The sequence below is a fragment of the Antedon mediterranea genome, chromosome 1 (assembly GCF_964355755.1).
Source record: "Antedon mediterranea chromosome 1, ecAntMedi1.1, whole genome shotgun sequence".
In the NCBI taxonomy this organism is placed as follows: Eukaryota; Metazoa; Echinodermata; class Crinoidea; order Comatulida; family Antedonidae; genus Antedon; species Antedon mediterranea.
The window spans coordinates 9,995,456-10,023,160 of record NC_092670.1 but is presented as its reverse complement, the minus strand read 5'-3'; the positions used below and the strand labels follow the sequence as shown (position 1 = coordinate 10,023,160).

Below are 27,705 nucleotides of genomic sequence, written 5' to 3'. Positions count from 1 at the left end.
ACATTATTTTCTTCGCGCAAGTCCGACTTGAACTACGTCACGCCATAGCGACAATGGGAGATGCGGCAATTCACCACGCGATGGAATGTTTAGGGGGCCTAGCGCTTTCTTGTCACGCTAGGAAGTGCGTGGTTCGTCGCGATCATACTTTGTTGGAGGCCTAGAAAATATGAAAGTTACCGTACCGCCATGGTTCCTAAATATATTTTGAAGATTTTGTTTGTTGTTAATCAAAAGTACTTCATTGTTAAATTAATACTGATCTTGTTCTAATAATTAACGATTACAATTATTTTTCATGTATATAGTCCTGATGCGTAAAAAGTTTTGTAAGAAAATGGAAAGTGATATCAATGCGCAAAATTTCGTCTGCTCCTCAAATACTCTCTTGTCATTGGCCAATGTATAGCCTTTGTTACCCAGACGTGTGCAACTCGAATAAAAGCTCGACTTCATTAAGTCGAACTGCAAACTTCGACTACTTCGTTTTTTAAGCGAATTTGAAGTAATAGCTTGAACTACGACTTTTTCAAGTCGAACTTCGAACTACGACTAAAGTCCAGTTTAAGAATACGGGCGAGAGTGACAGTAGAACCGGTTGTGTGCAAAAGTCCTGTTGAAGACGAAAGCACGGTGTGTTTAGAGAAAGAATTATCACATGTGTTTCCATCATGTGCGGTGACGCGATCTATGGCAAATAAAACCATAGATGAGGATGAGAGTATTGACTTATGTGATAGTTTTTACGAAGAAATTACAGATCGCGTTTCCCAAGAGGCTGTCTGCTCAGGTCCCGAGTCACACACTGCCCAGGCTGAACAACAGCACCCAAAAGTGTGTGATTTCGGTCCGACAGTTCTCAATCGGTCTAGGTTAGTGGAAGAGCAGAGTAATGATCCTGATTTGGTGCCATTTGGTCAGCAAGCTCTTTCTGTAGAGGAAATGTCTATTGTTCCTGTTTGTTATTATATAAAGGATGGCATACTTATGCGTAAGTGGAGGCCACCAGATATTCCAAGTAGTGATGTTTGGAATGAGATTCACCAGATAGTTATTCCTAGTGGATACCGTCAGGATATTATTGGTATTGCGCATGATGATCCTCTTTCAGGGCATTTAGGTGTCAATAAAACGGTAGACAAAATTCTCAGGCATTTCTTTTGGTCAGGTCTTAGAAAAGATGTGTCTAACTATTGTAAATCCTGTCATGCGTGTCAGGTAGTGGGGAAGCCTAATCAAAAGGTTCCAGTAGCCCCACTTAAGCCTATTCCTGCATTCGGTGAACCATTTTCAAGGGTTATTGTTGATTGTGTGGGTCCATTACCACGTACTAAAAATGGAAATGAGTATCTATTAACAATAATGTGTGCATCAAGTAGGTTTCCAGAAGCGATTCCTCTTAGGCGTATTACAGCTAAGAATGTTGTTAAAGCATTGGTAAAATTCTTTACATGGGTAGGATTGCCTAAAGCTGTTCAGTCCGATCAAGGATCAAACTTCATATCAAAGATATTTAAACAAGTCTTAGAGCAGTTAGGTGTTGCCCATATAAGTTCAAGTGCTTACCATCCACAGTCTCAAGGGGCACTTGAGAGATTTCATCAAACACTTAAGAATATGATTAAAACCTATTGTTTTCAATGTGAAAAGGAATGGGATGAGGGAGTTCCCTTATTGTTATTCGCTGTTCGTGAAACAGTGCAAGAGTCCTTAGGGTTTAGCCCATTTGAGTTGGTGTATGGTCATTCGGTCCGAGGCCCTCTTAAAATAGTCAAAGAAAGGCTATTAGGGAAAGCAGAAGAGTCTGTATCGATACTAGATTATGTGTCTGAATTTCGTGATCGATTAAATCGTGCTCGTGAGATGGCTAGAAAGAATCTTGTGAAGGCTCAGGGTAAAATGAAGAGATTGTTTGATAGGAAATCAGAAAAGAGAAGCTTTAATTCAGGTGATGAAGTGTTAGTTATGTTGCCTCTTCCCAGTCAACCATTATCTGCAAGATTTGCTGGTCCTTACAAAGTATTAGAAAGAGTAGGAGAAGTTGACTATGTGTTAGATACTCCAGATAGGCGTAAGAAGAAGCGACTGTGTCATATAAACATGTTGAAACCATACACAGCGAGAAATAATACTGATACCTGTACGTCAACACCAGTTGCGTGTGTTGTTGAAGAGAATTCTGAAGAGTTTGGGGATCCTGATACATGTGTTAAGTTCAGTAATTCAGATGTCCTTGCAAACATTGAAGAGAAAGTTGGTCATTTATCTCGTGATCGTAAGGTTGAAATTGTTAGTTTGATATTTGGAAATCTGCAGCTGTTTTCGGATGTTCCAGGTCGAACAAACTTAGTGGAGCATGATGTTAAGACAGCTGATTGTTCACCAATAAAACAAAATCCATATAGAGCAAATCCGTTCAAGATGAAGATATTACAAAATGAGATTGATTACATGATTAAGAATGATATAATCGAGCCTAGTTGCAGTGCTTGGAGTTCTCCATGTATATTAGTTCCGAAGCCAGATAAATCGTATCGTTTTTGTACTGATTATCGGAAGGTTAATGCCAAATCTACTACAGATTCATATCCCATACCGAGGATAGATGACTGTATTGATCGTGTGGGTAGTGCTAAGTTTGTCAGTAAATTTGATCTTCTAAAGGGTTACTGGCAAATTCCTTTAACAGAGCGTGCGAAAGAAGTGTCAGCTTTTGTAACTCCTATGGGTCTTTATCAGTATAAAGTCATGCCTTTCGGTTTAAAGAATGCACCAGCCACGTTCCAGAGATTGGTTAATGGTATAATTTCAGGGTTGGAGGGCTGTGAAGCTTATATAGACGATTTGGTTGTTTATAGTGATACTGTACATGGGATGTCCATGTGCAGAGAATTAAGGCATTGTTTGACAGGTTGACAGCTGCGAAGTTGACAGTAAATTTGGTGAAAAGCGAGTTTTCCTGTGCAGAAATTGTGTTCTTAGGTCATAAAGTTGGTTGCGGAAAAGAGAAACCATTAAGTGCTAAGATTAAGGCAGTCTGTGATTTTCCAGTTCCAAAGAGTAAGCAGGAGTTAATGCGTTTCCTGGGAATGGCTGGGTTTTATCGACGTTTTTGCAGAAGTTTCTCAACGCTTGTAGCTCCATTAACGAATCTGCTGAAAAAGAATGCGAGCTTTGTGTGGTTGGAGAAATGCAATAATGCGTTCATTAAAGTTAAAGCGATGTTATCAAACGAACCGGTGTTGATGGCTCCACAATTTGATAAACAGTTCTCGTTGATGATTGATGCCAGTGATGTTGGTTCTGGTGCTGTGTTGGCACAAACAGACGAGAACGGTGTTGACAAGCCTGTGTGTTTCTACTCGAGAAAATTCGACCAGCATGAGAAACGTTATTCTACTGTTGAGAAGGAGACATTAGCTTTGATGTCAGCGTTAAAGCACTTTGAAGTGTATCTTGGATCTACTCCGTTTCCAATTGTAGTTTGGACTGACCACAACCCATTAACTTTCTTGGCAAGAATGAAGGACAAGAATCAACGCTTGTTGAGATGGAGTTTAGCAGTTCAAGAAATGAATCTGGAAATTCATCATATCAGAGGAAAAGACAATGTTGTAGCTGACGCTTTGTCAAGAGTTTAGATAAAACATGCATGAAATGATTTTAAAAGTGTTGTTGATTTTAAAATGTTTATTTAATTATAATAAGTTAGTTGTGATAGAGTGATGCATTAATGGCATACACGGATTTAAAGTAATTAGAACTTGTGAAATTTTAAAGAAGCAGTTGAAGTAAATTCATATCAACGACCTGTTAAAATAACTACTGTATAAGAAAAGATTTAAGATGTTATAGTAAACAGTTATAAGTTTAATCATATCAAACTTTCTTTAAGTGGGGGTGTGTGATGGGTTTGTCACACGGAAGTGAGCCCTCTAGAGTAAAAGAAAGGAGATGAATAAAGATGGACGACAACTACAACGTGTTTTGTTGTGTTCTTATTGTTGGTTTCAGCCTAACGAGCGAGCCCGTAACAGTACCTTGTAGTAAAAATAATCAATGAATACCCACATACTGTAGAATTTTATTTTAATATCGCATTTAAACTGCTGGGACAGAATTTGAGACATGTACTGTACCTAAGCAGCGGTGGCGTCAGGATCTAAAGTCCACGGAAGCAACAGTTCTAGCGTAATTTTATTAAAATTTAGGGGAGGCAGCTTTCTTGGGTGAATGTAAATAAAATACTGCGTGCAAATCCATTCTTTTAATTTTAAAAATGAACTGACCTTTAAAGTTCTTTATCATAGTTATGTAATAAAATATAAATAGCGAAAGACCTTATTTATTATCCTATAGAAAATAGAATTCAAAATCAGGTACAAAACCGACAATGACTTACAATTGTTCAGTTCTAACTAAACAATCTAAAAACCCCACTTTTTGAACACATTACACAAGGTCTGATGGCATGTGTGACAAAACTGGCGGAACAAACCAAATATTGAAGCTACGAAGGATGCTACGGAATGAACGCAAATGATTTTAATTGTATTGTGTATGTGACCGGTCACACTAAATGGAACCAAATGGAAACAAACAAGACCAAACGAGGCTCAGAATTTTACAAACAAACAAGGGCAGATACTTATATTAATTATTAAAACCCAACTTTTATAGCAAAAACAGTGGAAATTTATGTTAAAAACAATACATTTAAATAAAAAAATTAAATACAGTAATATTAAATTCTATGAAGCATAAAAACTGGGTTTATTATTTATTTGAGTATATATTTTTACGCGCGCGTGCGCACATAGCGTTAAAAACATACTTTTTTCGCGTGATTTATGTTTTTCCAGCCTTTTCTAGTAATTTTACCAATTTTTAAACAATTTCGCCTTAAAATCACGTCATACGAGCACCTGGAATTTGATAATTTGCGCGCGTTTTTGATGAAAAAGTTAAAAAATTATGCCTTTTTTTAAACAGTCATAGATTCTAAACTATACGGTGAATTTTATTGTTTATTACATATTCTGAAATTCGATGAGTTGTAGATATCGAATCATGCATCGATATGGCTAACCGGATATTGTGACGTCATCGTATGGCCACTCGATTATAAAATAGAGGATTTTTGTCTCTTTCGTCATAGCTCATCACATTTAATAGAGCGCATCTCCACTTATCCGTATTTCATTTCCCACCATGTTTTTATATTGTCTAGGTCAATCAATTATCTTTCGCATGATTTACCATTTTTAAATTTTTTTTGTGACGTCATCATGTCCAAAGGCGTCAATAACTTTGGTCACTACAATAACCCCTTGTTATTGTCAGGATCTTTTTTTTTTTTCTATGTTCTTCTTTCTTTCCCAGAATTTTGTTGCTAGTGTATCTCTAAATCTTCTCAACATAACATTGTATAACTTTATCAGAAGATTGACCTCTATCTGAAGATGTCGTAATAAGGTTTTCGGTCCCGTCCGAGTTGCGCAGCGTAAGTTACGCGCGATTTTATGAATTTCAATGATTGATCATAGATTAAAAACCAAAAGTCATTTTGTATTGACACTTGGTGAAAATTTAATTCATATGAAGGGGAAACTTTCTATGGATTAAAAATGGCATGTTTCACAGAAAGTTACGCCAAAATTAAAATTTCAAAATGCGAAAAATCAACTTCTAATCAACTTTCTACGCGTTTCATGTCATTTTGAGCATGTGTGCGCATTTTTTTACGCGCGCGTGCGCATCATCATCATCAGTCGGCTGCGGAGCAAGCGACTACAAGCTTTCTCCAGCCACAACGGTCCTTGGCTAACTCTGACAGCTTATCAGTTGTAATCATGCCTCCTTCATCCCCTAAAAGCTGTTGGATGTATTTCAGAAAGTTGGTTTTCTGCCTTCCTCGTTTTCTTTTCCCATGTTGAGGAACATACAGAGCGTACTCTTTGCATCGTTCGTCATCAGGCATTCGAAGCGCGTGACCCAGGAACTTTAATTGACGGGATCTAATATTTTCCAGTAGCGGTCTGGTCTTGGTTAGGTCATAGATATAAGCATTTGGCACCCTATCTGTTCTCTTGATATTTAGCATGATTCTATAGCATGAAGTGCCAAAGGCGTTGATTTCACTTTCCATCGCCTTAGAGAGGACCCAAGACTCGCAGCCATACACAAGGACAGTAACACTGGTTGTATTGTACAGCTTTACTTTGGTGGAGATCTCCACAAACGTTCTCTAGCTTCCAAAATGCTGTCCAGACAAGACCCTTTCTTCTTTTAAAATCCCCACTGCTAGATGCCATCATGGAGCCGAGGTATTTGAAGTTGGTTGCATGGTTGATTGCATTTCCATAAACTTCAAGTGGGGGCTGTGAATAGCAGTTGAATACCATATACTCTGTTTTAGGGGCACTAATGATAAGCCCTAGGTCAGCGGCAGCATTGGCAGTTCTCGTTAGCTGTGATTGGGCACGAGGTATTGAAGACTCAAGCAGGGCGATGTCATCTGCAAAGTCTAAATCATTTAAGATTTTCGCTGGATAACTTCTTGATTTTCGTGGGCAAGTCACAACTCCTGAGTCACATTCTGATGACCGGAGCAGCAGATAATCCACCAAGATAATAAAAATATATGGAGCCAGTACATCACCTTGAAGTACTCCAGTTGTTACACTAAAGGAGTTTGAGATGTTACCATCAACCATGACTCTACTGCTAGAATTGGTATACAGTACCTGGATAGCATTTACCAAGGGTTCTGGGATGCCATAGTGACGTATAGGACTGTAAACATCACTGACCTGCGCATGTAGCGCAAAAATATATATTTTTCGCGTGATTTATGTTTTTCCCGCCTTTTCTAGTAATTTTACAAACTTTTAAACAATTTCGACTTAAAATTACGAGCACGTGTAAATGGATAATTTGCGTGCGTTTTTGATGAAAAAGTTCAAAAATTCGTCAAAATTATGCTTTTTTTTAAATAGTCATAAATTCTAAACTACATGGTGAAGTTTATTTTTTATTACATATTATGGATGTTGATGAGTTGTAGATATAGAATCATGCATCGATATGGCTAACCGGACATAGTGACATCATCTTATGGCCACTTGAATATAAAATGGCGGAGTTCAAATCTAGTTACTTTTTTTAGTTCCTTCTTAATTTCTTTTAAACGTTCAATTTCCTTGTTGTTGAAAGCATTTTTTTTCTTATGTATTACTGCACAAACTCTGTTTGTTATCCAGAGTTTATTATTACTATGCACTTTAATTATTAATTCGCTACAGAAACAGATATAGTCGCTTACTATTTTGTGTCAAATCATGTATGGAGTTAAAATAGTTTTTAAAACAGTCCCAATCAGTTGCTTCTAGTGCACCTTGCAGTTGTAGCATCGCTTCGTTTGTCCATCTCTTTACGGTGATTTGTTTTGGTTCATTCGTCTTGTGGAGCGGGGTGTATCTTGGTCGTAACATAACCAGATCATGGTCTCTCAATCCTGGCAACTTTGTAGACATGTAAGCGTTCTTTAGATTAGAATAGCAAAGGTCTAGTTTATTGTTCAGTCTAGTATTACATGCGACGTGCTGATAGTAGTACAGTGATTGAAATCTCCATTTATGATGATCAAAGCATCAGGTGATTTTGGTTCGATATCATAGTAGCCTCGAAAATTTCCTGGGTGGCACTTTTAGCTAATGTTTTATCAGGCACGTAAACTGTCATTACGATGACGTGTGAGAACTCTTGTGGTGTGTAGTATAGCCGAATGTTAGTCACCATGATTTCTGAGTTTGGAGTACATACATGGGATTTTACCGATACGTTATTTGGATGGCAATATCCCTTATTAACGTATAAACACAGACCACCGCCTTTCGATTTACCAGTTGCCAGCGAGTCTCTATCCCCACGTACCATATAAAAACCACTTAGCTCAGTGTGGCTATCATTGTGTTGGTCAGTTAGCCAGGTCTCAGTAAATGAAATTAAACTTACATTCCTAAATTCATTTAGGTGCTGCACATTTGATCTGAGCTCATTCATTTTCAGCCATTGTTGGTTATCCAGCAATTGTACATTACCGATTATCAGTGACGGGATGTACGGTCTGGATCTTTTCCGTCGAATTCGCTTTCTAAGACCTCCTGCTTTACCTCGTTTGCGGCGTTTGATTTCTTTAGGCCAGTCAATGTACTTTCCAACGGAGGCATTACTCAGGTACGCTTTGTCCAGGTGTGCTTTGTTTTGATCACGTAGTTGTAATAGCTCGCTACTTGAATAGATGAACCATATTTTGTAAGTTAAAAATAAAACTCATGGCCAACATAAAATAACCAAAAGTGACTGGCTACGCACGTCTAAGTTAACAAAATGGTGAAAATATCCTTTATTTTAAAAATAATATAGATCGTCAGAATGCTCGGGAACACCTATTTTTTATTTCAATTTCTTGAAGTGTATGTATCATATGTATGCTTTATTATGAAATTAAGAGAACAAAAGTTGATAAAGTCATCATTAATTGCATTTTAAATACCAATCAAATAATTATGACATTTTCTTAGGCCGAAATAACAAACCTAACATTAACTTTCTTCCATAAAATGTTCATATATTAAAGTTAAAAGTTTATAGTTTGACAGTGCATCATTTTTTTAAATTTTTAAATATATCATCATAGTAAAAAATTATAATTAATTGCGGTATGTAATAATCTAACTGCACTAAAGTGGTTACTGCATAGTAAATAGCCGGAGGAATTATTCTACAACTTTTAGTCAGTTGTGTATGGCTCGGTGGTTTGGGCTGTGTCTATGGCATTCAAGGTACCGAGATCGAGTCTCACCTTGGGAAACAAAACGAAATGAGATTTTTTTATTATCCGTATTGTTTATTCAATTTTATTTTTTAGTGTATAGATTATACACATGATTTATAATGAAATCTAGATATAAAGTAACTTATGTCTTTATTATTATGTAACAAATGTGGTTTATGACATTATACACAGAGGAAACTTTGATCGGATAGTGATACAAATATACAAATATTTAAAAATTTAAAGATATATGAAGTAAACTAAAGATGATCTAATATCTTGTTTGTTTAGGTGATTCTTTGGCATACCACAATGGTCAACAATTTACAACGTATGATAAAGACAATGATAAGAGAATGGATAGTAACTGTGCTACGGACAGGAAAAGTGGTTGGTGGTACAAATCCTGTCATTATTCAAACCTGAATGGGCTTTACCTTACACCAGGTACAAATGCAGGTATCAACTGGTATCATTTCAATAATAAATATGAGAGTCTCAAGAAGACAGTGATGATGATTAAAAGAGCACCATAAGAGAATGTTCATGATTGAGACCTGAATGGGCTTTGTCTCACACTAGGTACAGCTGATTACAATGGCATCAACTGGAATCGCTATTTTGATCTTTTAAGACAACAGTGATGATGGTTAAAAGAGCACCATAACAAATCAGAATCTGTAATTATTGAATAATTTAGATTCCTCTTTGTTTCTTTTAAATATCATTTTACCTTATCATTAAATAATTATTTTATTATAATAATTCAAATGTTATAACCTTAATAATCAAATATATTGTCATATCAACTGTGATTTGTTTAAAAATTTATTATAGGGAATTTTTAATTTTGTATTTTAAATTATATAATAGTAAACAATGAATGTTTTATTATTAATCATTTTTAAATATTATACCAAATAATATATTCATGTCATTCTGTAAAAAAATATTTATTTTATTATTTAAAACTATGCTAATACATAATAATGACATTATTATATTCATTGTTTTTAATTAATAAAATCAAATTGATATCTAATCATAAATCAGTATTTCCTATATTTTAAGTAGATATTTGCTGTAGTTTTAAGTGTTAAATCTTGTTTTGAAATGATTAAAAATGAAATAAATACTTACAATGAATGTAGGCCTACATATTATATTTATAATATTGGTTTTGATCAAAGAAATTTGTGACATAAGCAAACACAAGATGAATGTTTATGTATTTTCCAAGGTAAAGGCGAAAGTATATAAACATTAAAAAAGCAAATAAACTACTATACAATTTAAGATTTAAATCTAAAGCTTTCAATGTATAAATGTAAAAAATCACTAAAACAAAACTTTCCTATACACTTTCAAACCTAAATGGGTTTAACCTAACACCTAGATGTTCTAATAACAACATCAGTTGGCAACAGTTACAAGAGGGCAGTGATTAAGAGAACACCAGAAACATCATTTTAATTATAGATGACAAATTTCGTTTTTGTAAAAGCACAAGTTAACGGAGTACTTGCTCGAACGTTTCGATCTCTATCAGAGATCCTTCTCAACTGACTGCGGAGTGTTAATGCAGCTTGCTCAATCTTGACGTCATCTGTTGATGACGTCGTACGCCTCCGGTTGTATGTTGGAGGTTGTGCGGGGCTCGGCCAGGTGATGTGTCTATCAAATCATTGTACAAATGCGAGAGTTTGTGGGCTCCAGTGTCCCGGTTCATGGTCTTCTCTTTATTTCTCCTTATATGTAATGATTCTCTAATCTGTCTGTCTTTGCGTTTAGGCTCTTTGATTAAGATGGTAGCCTCCCAGTTCGGTACATGATTGTGTTTTATGACATGTTCTGTAATGGCAGATTTGTGTATGATCGAAGATGTGGATGTTCTGGAGGCCCTAGTCATTACTCCCCCCGTGTTTGTTGTAACATCTTTTTTGTGATCATTAATTTGTGTTTGTAATGCCCTCCCTGTTTCCCCAATGTAAACTTGTGGACAGTTGCGGCAGGTGACTTCGTAGTTTACTCCACATGTATCCATCTTCTCGATTTTATCTTTTGGGTGGACGAGGCTATTCTTGATTTTATTTTGGGGTAGGAAATAGGTTTCGACATTGTGATAGGAGAGAGTGTGTCGTATTCTTTCTGCCATTCCTTTTACATAGGGGATTCCTATGCTACCTCGCATCTTGATCTTTTTCTTTCTGTGGTTCGTGTCCTTTGTTCTTTTTTCTTTTTCGGTTTTCCATAACTCTCTGGAAGGACCACTCTGGATACTGGCAGTTGTGTAACGCTTTCTTGATGTTATCCATCTCAACTTTCCTCAAATCCATATCTCCCACTACCTTCTCAGCTCTGTCCACAAGTGTGTTTATAAGCCCCATTTTCATTTTCATTTCTTTATTCGACAACAAGCGGTCCAGGGATTGCGACAGCAACAGAGCACCATAACACATTTGTGTCCGTAATCCCTGTAACATACAACTTAATACAAGTTAAAAATGAATATAAAATATACAGAATATATAAAAAATTTAATTAATTTGTATTACTGTGTTACACAATTTAAAATACTCCTATACAATTAAAATAAATTTAGCGTTGATCAAGCAGATATTTTTTCAATTTCGACAGGAAATTTTTCAAAGGAAGAGTAACTGCTTGATCTTTGATTATGGAGGGTAGTGATGACCATATAACAGGAAAATTGTTGATAGACGAATATTTTAAAGTATCGGTACGTGCAAAAGGGTGGACAAATGTGAGTAATTCAGGATGGCGTTGATTGATATGGATATTGTTATTTACAGTACTACAAAAAGTTACATTATAAAAACAACGAAATATAAAGGAAATTAAAATCATTAAACGTCTATCACGTAAGGATAACCAACCCAAAGTTATTAAACGTTCGTCGTATGATATAGGTCCGCAGTGGGGTCCCAGAATACGTCTAGAGGCCCGTCGCTGAACCTGTTCGAGGCGTTTTATGTGTCCTCCATTTCTGGGGCCCCACGCCGGCAAACCATACTCTAGAATAGGTAGCACCAAAGTTTTGTACAGACACGAAATCGCGTCTGGAGAGCAATTTCCGGCTACAGAAAAAATAAAGCCTAACATTCGATTAGCTTTAGATATTAGATTATCGATTTGAACATTCCAATTCAGTTTAGAATCGATATGTACTCCTAAATGTTTATGGCTATTAACCACCGCAATTGTCTCACCATTAAGAAAGTACAACGGCTTAACAAAGTTACGCTTTCTGGTGATATGCATTAATTTAGTTTTGTTGACATTGAATTTCATTTGATTCTTATCAGCCCAATTAGATAAAATATTTATATCATTTTGCAAATTAACAATATCGTTGGCATTTTATCTGTGTCTATATAGTATTATATCATCTGCAAAAAGAAAACATTCAGAAGAAACATTATGATTAACATCGTTCACAAACATATTGAATAAAATTGGACCAAGACAACTGCCCTGAGGTATACCCGATGTGACTGGAAGTACGGAAGAAGTAGCCCCCCTGAAACAAACTTTCTGATTCCTGTCAGTCAAGTATGAAGATATCCATTTCCAGATATTACCTTGAATATTAAAATTTACAGCAATTTTTGTTAATAAGATGTCGAAGGGCATTTTATCAAATGCTTTGCTCATGTCTAAAAACAGAGTATCAATAATTGCTGGCTCACGTTTGTCAAGAATTTTTGACCAGTGATAGGTAACATTATTGAGTTGAGTTACGCAAGATTTATGTTTGACAAAACCATGTTGATTAGGGTTAAGTAAACCGTTGTCATACGTAAAGTTATTAATGTTATTTACGATAATCTTCTCTAAAATTTTACACACCAATGAGGAAAGGGCCACTGGTCTATAATTAGTTATCGCTGCCTTATCGCCAGATTTATGAACTGGAATAGTATTTACACATTTCCAATCATTGGGCACAGTACCAGTATTAAGAGAAGTACGATACAGCAACCAAAGGGGATAGGCAATTGAATGCGATATCGGCTTGAGTAATTTGACTGATATTAAGTCTGGTCCAGGAGCGGAATTAGACCGAAATGTAGATATGGTGTTAATTATATCATTCGGACTAAATGAAATATCAGCAAGTACAGGGATTTTAAGAGAACAGGGGGGAGGTTCGTTAAAATTAAAATGAACGTTAACATCATTAAAAATAGAAGTAAAATATCGATTAAAACCGTTTACAATGTCTTCAATGTTGGAGTAATAAGAGTTATTCGTTGGATTAATAAATTTACTGGGTAAAGAAGATGAACGTTTGTCTTTCACAAACGCAAAAAAAACGTTTTTTATTGTCAGCGGATCTGAATAGATTGTTTACATAATCCTTATATGATTTCCTGATGGCATAGTGAACTTTGTTTCGCCATTTCTTGTGAGCATCCCAGTGTTCTTGTATGCCAGAGCGTCTAGATTTTTTAAAAAGTTTCTTTTTCTTCTGAATCATACGTTTAATATCCTTAGTTATCCATGGACTGCTCTGTTTACGTGCTCTGCTTTTGACCCTCGGGAAACTATCGCGAACTGCGGCATCAATAATGTCCATGAAGCCACTCCATGAAGCGTTTACGTCATTTTCGTTAAGGAACATACTCCAAGGTGCCAAATGCAAGAGATTATTTAGATGATGGAAGTCACCGCTGTTCCACTTAATAAATGAGCGTATTGTGGATGTAGTTGGTAAATAGAGACGACAATCGATATCAAATTCAATTGCATGGTGGTCGCTCTCGACTGGATTGTCAACGACGCTTATATTTCTTACTGAGGATCCCGTGTTTGAGAACACGAGATCTATCTGTGAGCCATCATTAGCGTTTGTGGAAGGTCGGGTATTTTGGTTTACTAGTTTGTGTTCGAGTGGATTATGTGAGTTGAAATGTAAATATTGGTCTGTGTGAGTGGGCTTCCGATAGACTGAGGTGGTAACTGTTCCATTGTCATTGAGTGTGATGAGCATTTCCAGGAAAGGTATTGTGTTGTTTGTCATCGATTCTGTGGTGAACTTGATATTGTCAGTTATATCGATGTTATTAAGATGTGTGTTAAATGTATGTACTGTACCTATGGGGACGATAGCTAATACATCATCAACGTATCGTTTCCAATACACAGGCTTGATGTTAGTGGGTGCCGTGTTTATGGCTTGATGTTCGAGCCACTCTAGATACAAGTTCGCCAATATAGGACTTATTGGGCTTCCCATAGCAATGCCTTGTATTTGCCTATAAATGTTACCATTGAACGAGAAATAGGTTTTGTTCACAATTAAACCGAGGAGCTCCATTATGTCTGTCACATGTAGTTTAGTTCTATCCAGAAGTGTCGGATCTGTTGTTAGGCGATTTTCGACAACTTTGAGGGCCTCTTCTACTGGTGTTTTTGTAAACAGAGATACTACGTCAAACGAGACAAATGTTTCACTTGGTTTGACTATTATTTCTTTTAGTTCACTCGTCAACTCTCCTGAGTAAGTTACATGATGTTCTGTGTTTCCGACAAGCGGACCCAGGATTTTGGTGAGGAATTGTGCAACGGTGTAAAAAACGGTGTTGATGTTATCTACTATAGGTCTTAATGGCCAATTTGGTTTATCTATCTTCGGAAGACAATACAACCTAGGTACAATTTCAGCCGTGGGAAACAGCCATTCTTTCTCTCTGTAGTTGATTTTCTTTTCTTTGAACAACCTGCCTATGATGTTGACCACTTTTCGTTTATAGTTTTGTGTTGGATTACGTTTTATCAGTTCGTAAACATTAGTGTCGCTCACCATGGTTCCCACTTTATCTTTGTAATCATTAGTATTTAGGATGACAGTAGATCTACCTTTATCCGCTGGGAGAATAAGAATATATTTATCTTTCTTCAAGTTGTTTATGGCCTTTCGTTCTTTGGGGGTTAAATTTGAAGGTGGTAGAGTGGTAGATTTTACAATAGCTACAATTTTACTGCGAACGGTATCTTGTTCTTCCAGGGGGACGAGATCAGCCGCTTTTTCAGCCGCTACTATGAGATCGTCAATGGGCATGGATCGTGGGCTCGCCGCATAGTTCAATCTCCTTTGTAATGCTGATATTTCGTCCTCACTAACCAACTTACTAGACAGATTTACCACCCATTTTTCTCTTAAGATCTGGAGGCGTACGACGTCATCAACAGATGACGTCAAGAATGACCAAGCTGCATTAACACTCCGCAGTCAGTTGAGAAGGATCTCTGATAGAGATCGAAACGTTCGAGTAAGTACTCCGTTAACTTGTGCTTTTACAAAAACGAAATTTGTCATCTATACAAAATCGAAGCTAAATGAAATTCTTTCAAGATCATTTTAATTGTTTGGAAATTCACCAAAATTGACTCATTTATGCAAAATTTTATTTTTATGAAGAATTTCATATTTCTAGGTTATATGCATTTTCATGCATATAACCTTATTGATTCTGTCAGAATTTGTATTTATTTATTCTTTCCTTAGCACTATTTTGTTCATCAATTATCTTGGGATCAATTTCATCTAGGTACGTCATTTTTTCAGAGAATATTCCTTATGGTCAGGAATCGATGTGATTATCTTTTTACGATGCGCAATCAAAAAACTTGAAACCATGTTATACGAGCATGTCGAAAGTGACAGGTGTAAAAAAAATGGTGAAAATATGCTAAATAGATCGTCAAAATGCTCGGGAACCCCTATTTTGCAATTCATTTTCTTAAAGTGTATTTATCACATGTATGATTTATGAAAATAAGAGAATAAGAGAAAAAAAGTTGATTACATCATCATTAATTGCATATTAAATTAAAAAATAAAAATGTTGACAATCAAACAAACTATGACATTTTCTTCGACCGAAATAACAAACTTAACATTAACATTTTTCTTAAAAATTTTCATATATTAACGTTGGAAATATATACTTTGACAGTGAATTTTTTTTTTATTTTTAAAGATGCCATCATTGTAAAAACTTATGATTCATTGCGGTATGTCATAATCTATCTGCGCCTAAGTAGTTACTGCATACTAAATCCACGGAGGAATCTTCCTTCAACTTTTATTCAGGTGTACATGGCTCGGTGGTCTCATGTGATCCCGTCTATAGCAGTCGAGGTCCCGAGATCAAGTCTCACGTTGGGAAACGAAATGAAAGACAATTTTTTTTTAATATTTGTATTGTTTATTCAGTGTATAAATTATAATAAGCATGATTTATAATGAAATCTAGTGAAAAAGTAATGTGTTTATTATTTTGTACTGTAAGGGTGGTTTATGACATAAGCGGAGGGATCTTTGATCGGATTGTTTTATTCAAGTGTATACTATATGGCTTATGGTATATGGTTTTGACAAAATCAATCAATTAATATATCTTTTAAAAATCAATTATCTTTATTTAAATCAATGCATATAACCTATAATTCGTCATAGTGACAAATTAAATCTAGTTTTATATTTTAAATTGTTATACTTCAATGAATTTAAACTTTTCTAAATTGTTTTTGTGTGAATTTTAACTTTTATGAATCTGCTTGTAATTTGATGCTTGAATGTAGTAGGCATTTTGTATTGTTTTTAAGAGGGCCTCTGTAAGACACCTGTACTGCAGCAAGTACAGCTGTTAGAGCTACCCTTGTAAAACAAAGTTAATTTCTCCGGCCAGCCATTTGCTTTGACAAATATTTTCCACATGTAAATAATCGTCTCAACACACTTAATATAAAATGTATTAACTGACATGCTGGAGAATTTAGAAATTTAAATGCGAGCTATTTTACTGCCTAGAGCAATTATTGGCTATATGGCAGAATTCAAGTAATTAAAATGTTGAATAGTTCAATTTAATCCAATTTACATTTAGGTAAAACTTAGGTTTTAAAGCATCATACAATAAGCCGAGTTGATATTTAACATTTTATCATTCATCAAATGCCATTATTTGTACCATTACACGAATATAAAACATTCATTATTTGTTTTACATCTAAATAGCTTCCTGTCATTTGAATCAAATAAATAGTAGTCCTAGCCAAGGCCTACATTTCATTTGTTTTTTAATAATATTATATTAAATGTTATATTTATATGGATTTTATAAACACACCTATTTTAGTGTTAATTATGTCAACAAACGACCAAACAATCCTAGGCCTAGCAAGGCTAAAACGCCTAGCCTAATACTAACTAACTAGGTTAGTATATCTTCAATCCATTTTTACACTAAAAACATATTTCAAGTAAACAAAGAATTTACTTTTTTAAGGCCTTATACACCCTTTGTACCTTGTAGTGAAAATAATCAATGAATACCCACATACTGTAGGGTTTCCTTTGCAATTATCACATTTAAAGGATAATAAAAATAATGTTAGAAATACGACTGGTTAAATGATAAGGACATTGACTGCTGGGAAAGAACTTGAGACATGTACTGTACCCAAGCACTGGTGGTGACAGGATCTAAAGTCAGGACTAAAGTCCCCGGACGCAGCAGCGTTCTAGCATAATTTGAGGCTAAATTTAGGGGAGGAATTTTTTTCATGGTACATGTAAATAAAATACTGCCTGCAAATCCATTCTTTCAATTTTAAAAATGAAGTGACCTTGAAAGTTCTTTATCGTAGTTATGTAAAAAAATATAAATTGCGAAAGAGCTTATTTATTATCCTATAGAAAATGGAAATAAAAAATCAGGTACAAAAACGACTTTAAATGTTCAGTTCTAACTAAAAAACTCACTTTTAAACACATTGCACAAGATCTGATGGCATGCATTACTAGAATGGCGGAACGAACTAAATATTGAAGCTACGAAGCCCACTATGAAATGAACGCAAATGATATTAATTGTATCGTGTGTACGTGTGACCGGTCCTACTAAACACAAAATGGAAACAAACAAGACAAGCAAGGTCTCAGAATTAGTGGGTACACAGGAAATGCAGGTGAAGGCATTACAAATTAATTTTATCAGGGATGTATTCAGTGGTAGGAATTGGAAAAGCTTTGAGGGAAATAAAAACAAAATAATTAAATAAAAATACTAAAATATTACTTTAAACTAAGCGTTCACTCAAACCTGGGTGTGCTGCAACCAGAGTGTGAAAAAAAACTCAAACCAGAGTCTAAAAAACCTGAGTGTGAAACAACACCTAAAAACCCAAGTTCGAAACAAAACCTAAACTTAAAAAATGTCTCAAACTTGATCTTTCTTTTGGTAGGTGACTCTATGGCATACCATAAGGACAGACCGTTTTCAACATAAGACAGAGACAATGATGGAACGTCTAGTAAGAACTGTGCCAAAAACTCCCAAGCTGGTTGGTGGTTTAAAAATTGTTACCACTTATCCCTGAATGGCCCTTACCTTACACCAGGTACAATTGCAGCTGCCAATTATGACAAAGGTATATATTGTGGCATCATTTCAAGGGAACTAAATACAGCCATAAGATTACACAGATGATGGTTAAAAGAGCACCAAAGGGAGAACTTTAACTATGTACAATAGTAATTGAAAAAAATATTCAGAGATAATCTATACTGGAAATTACTTTACCTACTGACACAGCAAATAGTGCAAGAGATTCTTTTCTTAACACAACATTTTAAATGATTTAGTAACTTTAGGTTTTTACCAGAAGAATTAGTTAAGTTAAGAACTTAATGTGTTGTTTGTAATATTATTATTGTTCTTTCATTTGTGATGTTTGTTGTCTTAAAATACATACCCAATAGCATACGTCATGGCAACATCTGTTTAACAAACAGGTGGTTTAGTTAAGGCCAACAGCGCCCTCTATTATAAAGAGGTAGGAATTGCAGTGTGTGACGTCACAAGCAGTATGTGAGGGGAATCCCCTTTCCGTCGAGAAAAAAATCAGAAATTCGTACAAAATAATTAATTCCTTCAAAATCAACTTTTCCACATTATTGGATTCATTATCACATAACGAAGGAAATAAAATCCTATGCAACTCCCTGACAATTCAAACACAAAAATAACTGCTTTCAATGGTTCTAGGACACCTACCCCCTAGACAGTTACCCCCCGGATGTTTACCACCCGGACAACTACCCCCTTAGGACAACTACCCCCTTAGGACAACTACCCCCTTAGGACAACTACCCCCCGGACAACTACCCCCTTAGGACAACTACCCCCTTAGGATAACAACCCCCCGGACAACTACCCCCCGAACAACCACCCCCTTAGGACAACTACCCCCTTAGGATAACTACCCCCCGGGTAACTACCCCCTGGTCAACTACCCCCCGGTCAGGTCAACTACCCCCCCCCCCTTCCAAAAGTAGACAAATATAGGACCGGTTTCTGTAAAAATGAAATCATCTGTTTTTAACGGGTGTTTCGAAACTAGAGACCCGAGACCAGAGACCTGACACGAGACCCAATACGAAAAGGGAGACCTATATTTGGGTCTCCCTTTTCGTATATTAGGGTCTCCCTTTTCGTATAGTGTGGTCTCTCTTTTCGTATAGTGGGGTCTCCCTTTTTGTACGTGGGTCTCCCTTTTCGTATTGGGTCTCTGGTCTCTGGTCTCGGGTCTCTAGTTTCGAAACACCCGTTTTTAACCGATTATTCTGTTTAACAGCACGCTAGACCTTAGATGTGCTAGATTTAAAGTACCGTATTTATTGAAAAAACGGCCTGGGCTGTTTATTGTTTAGGTGGTTTTTAGGTGGACATTTATTGGAAGAAAGTTGTTTATTCAATGGGAGGGGGTATAATCTAATGGAAATAGACGACGATTATTCCATATGATGTTTCATGGGAGTGACATGGTCACCGTTTATTTGAGGGGAATTTATTTAAAGATCGACGTTTATTCGGTGAGTGAACATTGAGGTCAAATATCAAAAGTGATATTATTCTTCAAGTGTACAAAAATACATATATGACAAATTTGAGACAAAAATTAATTCTTTTAAGACCAGTGGTTATCGAAGCATTGTCCTGACGCAAAAATGATTATTATTATTAGCGAACCAAGTCTTTACAGTAAATACAGGGAGTACATAATACGTTCGACTATCCTATGATCATGTGTGACAATCTTCAGTTTATACCAGGCTATATTTATGTTCAATCTTTTACTTTTGTTTACAATAATGAATAGTAATTCGTCAAAGTATAAAAATTAAAATATAGTTATTAATTCCTATTATACACTGTTGCAGAGTCAGGTTGTTGAATGGTCTGGGTGGTTAGGGTGTTCTAAAGGGATAGTTTTCTGGGTGGTAATTGTCCGGGGGGTAATTGTTCCTAGGGGGTAATTGTCCGGGGGGTAGTTGTCCAGGGGGTAGTTGTCCTAAGGGGGTTGTTGTCCTAAGGGGGTAGTTGTCTGGGGGGTATTTGTCCGGGGGTAGTTGTCCTAAAGTGGTAGTTGTCCTAAGGGGGTAGTGGTCCAGGTGGTGGTTGTCCGGGGGGTAGTTGTCCGGGGGGTAAATGTCCAGGGGGTGAAAATCCGGATACGGCTTTCAACATGTGCTGTTTACTCTCCTAACGAAAGTTATGATAACTTGGCCACGTGGGAGAAATAAAACAAGTTTAAAGTTATCGCGACGACCTAAATACTGCGCCTGACGCTATCTCAAGTCTCGTCGGTATTCAGCTGTTTGAGTTGGCCTTTAGTCGTTGATAAAAATTATAAAAAGGATCTGGCCTAACTAAGATCTTGACAGTTGCCACCATTTGAGGAGAGGCATAATGAAAAGTGGGTACCAATTTTGGTCTGATGCAATCTGTTTGTCAGAAATGCTTAAATCATCATTGACTTCATCAACGTTCAGTTTCTAAGCTTCTCTTTGATATTGGTGTAAGTTCATAGGAATTTCTATTAGTCAATCAAGAGCATCATGAGCTTCTAAATCTTATAAGAATTTAGAATTTAAAGAAACCAGTCATTACATTTAGACAATTCATAATTAAAAGTATTAAATAAAATGTCAACAAGAAGATGAATAAAATAGTAGTATCGTCGGCGAAGGATATCACTTAAACTTCTCACTGACATTAGTCAGGTCATTAACGTAAAAATAAAATTGGGGGGAGAAGACACCCACAAGTGATATCCTCGGTCGATGATTTAAATTATTAGATAGAGACAAATTGTTTCTGCCATCCAACTAACTCAAGAAGCAAATGCTTAAAGGAGTGCCTTTAATACCATAATTGTCGCATTTTCTTATTTCAAATAGAATGGTTAATTACATCAAACAAATTTCTCAATCAAATAATTATTTGATATATATACCAATATATATGAGCTTTCACGCTAATATTGCTCTATGTTCAATAAAAGTATTATTAAGAAGACAGCATGAGCAGTTGAGTGACCCTTGCAAATCATATTGATGATATTAATTCAGAATATTTAACTTAGCTGTCAAATAATCATAAAGTTGGGAATGCATAATTTAGTAAAGGAAGGAAATTTGTCTATAATTTTTAAAGGATTTGGTATATCTTTTGCCATTTTTAAATAAGCAAACACCATTCATTCAAATTTTCCAGAAGGGACTACGTAATAGGTAAAGAGTTTCTGGGAACAACTTCACCAAGAGTGGGTCGACAAATTATTTGAATCTTCAATCGGGCCGGCATTAATGAGAGCAAGAAATAATACCGGCCCAAGTACCACATTTAGTAAGAGAACTGGATGCCGGCAAAAATGGTTTTCATAATACTGATAAAGCTGCAGATGTAATGATATGAATAGAGACCTCACCCGAGCTCAATTAGAGTAATATTTTTAGTAATATAATAATCAACACAAATGAACGGCATCATAAAATTAATAGCACTTAGATAATAACATAATTATCTTTATCCACATCCTAAATAACAATGTAGGGATCATTATACTTCATTTATGTATACAGTAATTGTACATTTAAATTAAAGAAAAGACAAACATTCAGACAGAACTTAAAAGAACTCTACTAAAACCAGTAAGTAATAATAATGATAATATTTGAAATTAAATTTTTTTTATATTATATAATATAAATTTTTAAAACTAGGTGGTACGCTCGCTAAGCTCGCGTACCATCTAGGTCGTGCCCACAGATGGTTCTCGAGTACACAGTAATTTCAGCGTAAAAAAAATGCTTTTTTTAATGTACGTACTGCAGGACGATAATAGTTATTATTGTTTACAGAAACGAATAAATAGACACGATGATTTATGTATTAAACTGAAATTAGCACACTGGGAATTACTTCCGAAAGAGAAACTTGTCACAAAATGAGTCCAAATTTGTTATTTGGACTCATTTAAACAAACCCAATTTGTGTTTTGTGTGTAACATTAGTTTTGAGGGATGGGGAAGAGGATATGGGTACAAAGAAGAACAATGTTTTAATATATTATTTATCTACTCAGTAACGAAATATGTTTTTCACTTTGATAGGCCTATAAATAATATACCACTTGATACAGTAACACATTTGCGATTTAATACTTTAATAAAACTGTCACTCTTATAGTCCATTGAAATAGCATGTACATGTAACGATACACGTACCACTACAACGTTTATATTCTTTGTAATTATTAATTAATACAAACGTTGAGAAGCAACTGTCAGTAGTACAGTTTATTTGTATATTGTACGTTTTATATAACAGTAGGGCCTACTCACAGGCCTATAAATAATATACCACTTGATACAGTAACACATTTGCAACTTAATACTTTGTTAAAACTGTCACTGTCATAGTCGATTGAAATAGCATAGTACATGTAACGATACACGTACCACTACAACGTTTATATTCTTTGTAATTATTAATTAATACAAACGTTGAGAAGCAACTGTCAGTACTACAGTTTATTTGTATATTGTACGTTCTACATATTAACAGTAGGGCCTACACTCACAGTAATACGTTTATTTGTACATGATTGTGTTATACATCTAACAGTACCCACACTCACAGTAAATTCAATGGCGACCACAAATGTTAATACGTATTTACAGTAATGTCCAAGTATTGCAATACTTATCTATATATAGGTTTTAGGTTAATTCCCCAAGGGCCAATACATTTACCTACAGCTGGTGGTACTTGTGTTAAAGCAAAGATTTATTATTGGAATGTTCCATTCATCGGAAATCAATACATTTGTATAAATGTATATTAAATCTATCAAAATAGTATGTTTTTAAGAAAATAGGTCTGTCTTCAACATTATGATGCTGTACTCGAGCTGTTCAACCGGTTTTCATCCATTAAAAACAATTATCGTAGGAGGAGATAGGAAAATGCGAAGCATCCTCGTATTATTGTATGCGGGTATTTTTCAAGATAGACATGCATTGGACAGTGTATACCACGATCGGAAAACACCCCTATTTGGGGCAAATCGTTGAACCTAAATTCGTTTTAATCGTCAATAACTAATTATCGAACTCCATTTAATTAGTAAACAGGGTTACATCAGGTGGTTGAAATCAGTATCGAAAGTACGAACCAACTTTATATACCATCGAGTAAACATTCTAGAAGTAAGGCGCGATTTACCGAATTTTTCCCTTACGTAAATTTATATATAGATACCTCATAACATTCGTAACGATCTTCTTATTGTATGATGCTTGGAACCCTAAGTTTTACCTAAATGTAAATCGGATTAAATGCTATTCAACATTTTAATTACTTGAATACTGCCATATAGCCAATAAGGTTATGCTCGAGGTAGAAAACCACATGGTTAAAGCCAGCTAAACGCTCTAGAACGTTATTAAGTGTATTGAGACAATTGTAGCGCATATAACGCATGCGTATGCGTGCTTAAAATTTATTTTTGATGTAATTACAATAAGTTTCAGGCAATTTTAAGCGGTTAAAGAATTGCTGTGAGTGCTCAGATTTTTGCACGCGCACTGCGCGTTAAGCGTTCATACGCACTCTTTTTGCCCGATTTCTGTTTTACAACCTTTCTTTATAGACCAAAAAAGCACTTAGTGTGAGAAGGCAAATTCAATGCTTATTATAGCTCTACCTATATTTACAGCAATTTGAAGAAATTAAATATTAATCAATCTTCTAATAGTAAACCACACTCTAATAATAGTAACCCTCCTTTTAATAGTAATAGTGTAACCCAGTCAATAGTCAATCTATAATAATAACCCACTACTCTAATAGTAATAAGGAGATAATGCATGTTGATCTCGGGTGTGGGGGAGGATTGAGTGTTTTTGAGTTTATAAGTTAGTTAGTTAGTTCTGTTCAAACAAATGTGTTTATCCGTACTGTTTTATTATTTTGCTATGAGCTGCTGACCGGAATAGTTGGGGTGGGTTACTATTTTCAAGTAATAGTAACCCACTACTCTAATAGTAATCCTCTTCTAGTAGTAACCCACCCTAAAAAACAATCAAAGAATAATATAATAACCCAGGGTTACAATTAGAAGATTTACGGTATACTTTATGCATGCTGACTGCCGTGATCTAAACAATATAGGTACGTACGCTATTGTCTGGCGGTGTCCTTTGTACGAATCGTTCGTGCCCCGGCTCACTTTATGAGTACGATACACGCATCAATATCATGTTACATCCAGGGATTTCAGGTGAAAATCGGCAATTCATTTGCAACTCGTAAATATTCAGACACGTATCGCTCGACATACGCTCATACAGTGAAGAAGGTATCGAGTTATTCACGAACGAATTTTTCAAATTAACCTTTTGTACTGCGTGGGGCACGTATTTGGAGGATTTTCAGAGATGAGGGGGTGAGGTATTGGGCATGTCGGGAATGGGGGTTCGCCCGAACCATAAAACCCCCCTGGCTACGCGCCTGTACATATACATAGAAAATGCAATAGTTGGCATCATCAAAATACAGTATTACTATTATGGAATCAAACCACCATACACGCAAATTCCACATTTATCAGTTGGTCTTTGACATTTTAAACCATAATTATTATATGATGCTTGCTGTTTATTTTGTAGAATACATTTGGTATGATATAGCCATGTTTATTGGAATTATGTTGGTTCAGGGACAGAGAAACATTGTTTTATGTGATTTTCTACAGCTAGTTCTTTAGGGCAACCTTATTTTCTGTTATTGTTTAAAACATGATCTCAGTCAGAGAGGAAATATGTTCATGCTAGATAGTAGATGCAGCTTTCGTAATAAATAATACATTCAATATCGTTGTAGTATTTTCACAATGTTTCCACCTGAACAATGATGTCAGTGTCACCTGTGAGAAATCGTTGGTTGATAGGGTTGCTGAATGTATGTTATAATCAGCTTAATATACGGGTAGTAGTACACAGCATTTATTAGATTTATGTATACAGTACAGTAATTAGGCATTGCCTACACTAAAATAAATGTTTTAGCTGTAAGACTACACACACGACACCATAATACATCTACACCTACGCTATTATTATGCTAGCTAGTTACTACACTCTACAGCAGAGTACTAAGTAGTAGTAGTAGCCTACCCTAGAAGCCTGTCAGTGTCAGTAATAATAATATAAGTTCTAGGCCTACACCACCTAAAAATCGGGGGAAAAAATTTAAAAACAGTAGTACACATGTTTATGTAAAGCTAGCGCTGCATGCAAAATAAGCTAGAGAAAGATATTTCATGCATACGGTCATAATACGCTAGGCTAGTAAAAGACTACCCACTATTCACTTGAGCGAACTTTATAATGCGGTCATCGCGGTTTAAACGTCCTTTGTTTACACACGTCGTATGCTGGAAGCATTCATATTTGGGCCTAGACAATATCATTTTTGATCACTGAAAACGCGAAAATGAAAAGTTCTAACTAACTTTATACTACACAGTGTATTACTAAAACAATTTCAGCATATAAAACCGATCAGATTTATAAATTATTTTCACATTTACGTGAATAAAATTAACAGCAACGAAGTCTTTTTTAATCCAATTTACTCATAATTATGTAGAAAGTGCGCCCTCTATTGTCTAAATTTGTTTTATTTTGATTAATTTCGGCTCTCAAAAATCAAGATTTTAAACGTTTATATCTTTAAAAAGCCCCCACGTTAGTCCGATCAACAACCAGATTCGAAATCTACGTCAAAAAATGCACTAGAAAAAGTTGGTTTGGAAAATTCTGCAGAAAAGTGACACCTGCCTCCAGATCCGACTGGTCTATTAATAATTTCATCATATTTTATTTTCAACTTAAAACTACGTTATACAAGCACGTCAAAAGTGACAGGCTACGCAAGTGTAAGTTAAGAAAATGGTGAAAAGATGCTAAATTTTAAAATTAACATAGGTCGTCCGAATGTTCGAGAACTCCTATTTTGCATTTTCATAAACTGTATGTATCATATTTGTGATTTATTATGAAATTAAGAAAAAAAATGTTGATTAAATCATTAATTAATTGCATATTAAATTCGACAATCAAGACCGAAATAACAAAATTAACATATATATATATATATTATATATATATATATATATATATATATATTATATATATATATATATATATATATATATATATATATATATATATATATATATATATATATATATAAATCCAAAGGCAAATTACTGAGAAAAATGACAATGCTGTGGGTATCAGTGGCTGGATCTCAATGGAGATACAAAAATAAAAAGCGAAAAGCTAAATCAAAACGATAAAGTAAACAGCCAGAAAAGTTAGCAGAGCTTTCGGGCAACACTAGCCCTTCATCAGTGCAAGTGAAGGAATTTGGATAACGTCATAGTATAAAGCTGGCAAGTGCTGCCTGGGTGGACATGAATAAAAGAAATATAACAAAGGGAGCCAGGGTGGAGTCTGAATAAGAGTGGAAAACAAAGAAGGTAGCTTGGTAGAGATATAAACAATTTTGGAATATATATATATATCTTTAATATATGAACATTTTAAAGAATAATATATATATATATATATATATATATATATATATATATATATATATATATATAATATATAATTTTTTTACTATGATGACATCTTTAAATAATATATATATATATATATATATATATATATATATATATATATATATATATATATATATATATATATATATATATTAAAGATGTCATCATAGTAAAAAAATTATGATTCATTGCGGTATGTAACATTACTATCTGCGCAGTGGTTACTGTATAGTAAATACAATGAGGAATCTTTCTTCAACTTTTATTCAGGTGTGGTTTGAGGGATCTTTGACCGGGTTCTTTCTATTTTTTTAAGTGGCTCAATGTGCAATTACACCGGCTATTGTATTTGCTCTACCAAGATCGTATCTTTCAATGGATTCCATTTGTGTTGGCTAGCTGTCTTCCACGAGAAGACTATTTAAGTCATGGATGTCCTTTTAAAAATAAGTGGACAAACTTTTGTAGAATGTTTGTTTACCGTATTTAAAAAAAAATAAATTTACATGAAAAACTGTAATTGAAAGCAAAAATAATTATTTTTCTGTCCCTGTGGAAGTGGACATTAGTAAGTAGTATTTGTATTTATTACGCTATCGCTCTCTGTAGAGTGATAGCCTATTGTTATTGTCAAAAATTTCATTTTTTCTGCTCATTTTTTGTTGGTCACAGATCTCAAAAACGGCGATAGCAGTAATGTTGTAACTTGGACAGCAGATGCATGTACATATGTAGTTGTGCAACAAACTTTGGTTTAATGAAAATGTTCACGTAGTGTAATATAGTGTTATGAGGTTTTTGACTTGTAATGAAGACTCTTACTCGCTTGACTGCAGTAACACATATATTGTTTATTC

General features: G+C 35.0%; 3 protein-coding genes across 3 annotated transcripts; 1 reads left to right on the top strand and 2 right to left on the bottom strand.

Annotated features, from left to right (window-relative positions):
- The first annotated feature begins 690 nt into the window (after nucleotides 1-690).
- On the top strand, nucleotides 691-3,641 carry LOC140041073 (uncharacterized). Its single transcript, XM_072087459.1, has 2 exons — nucleotides 691-2,793; nucleotides 2,889-3,641. The coding sequence occupies exons 1-2, from the start codon at nucleotides 691-693 to the stop codon at nucleotides 3,639-3,641; spliced, it is 2,856 nt and encodes a 951-aa protein (XP_071943560.1).
- Nucleotides 3,642-6,152: 2,511 nt separating this feature from the next.
- On the bottom strand, nucleotides 6,153-6,716 carry LOC140041065 (uncharacterized). The gene has a single exon (XM_072087448.1). The coding sequence runs from the start codon at nucleotides 6,714-6,716 to the stop codon at nucleotides 6,153-6,155; it is 564 nt and encodes a 187-aa protein (XP_071943549.1).
- A 5,524-nt stretch (nucleotides 6,717-12,240) lies between these two features.
- LOC140041056 (uncharacterized) lies at nucleotides 12,241-14,924 on the bottom strand. The gene is made up of 3 exons (XM_072087437.1): nucleotides 13,958-14,924; nucleotides 13,215-13,627; nucleotides 12,241-12,249 (listed from the first exon to the last, which is right to left on the bottom strand). Exons 1-3 carry the CDS (start codon nucleotides 14,922-14,924, stop codon nucleotides 12,241-12,243), a joined length of 1,389 nt encoding a protein of 462 aa, XP_071943538.1.
- Nucleotides 14,925-27,705: the final 12,781 nt, after the last annotated feature.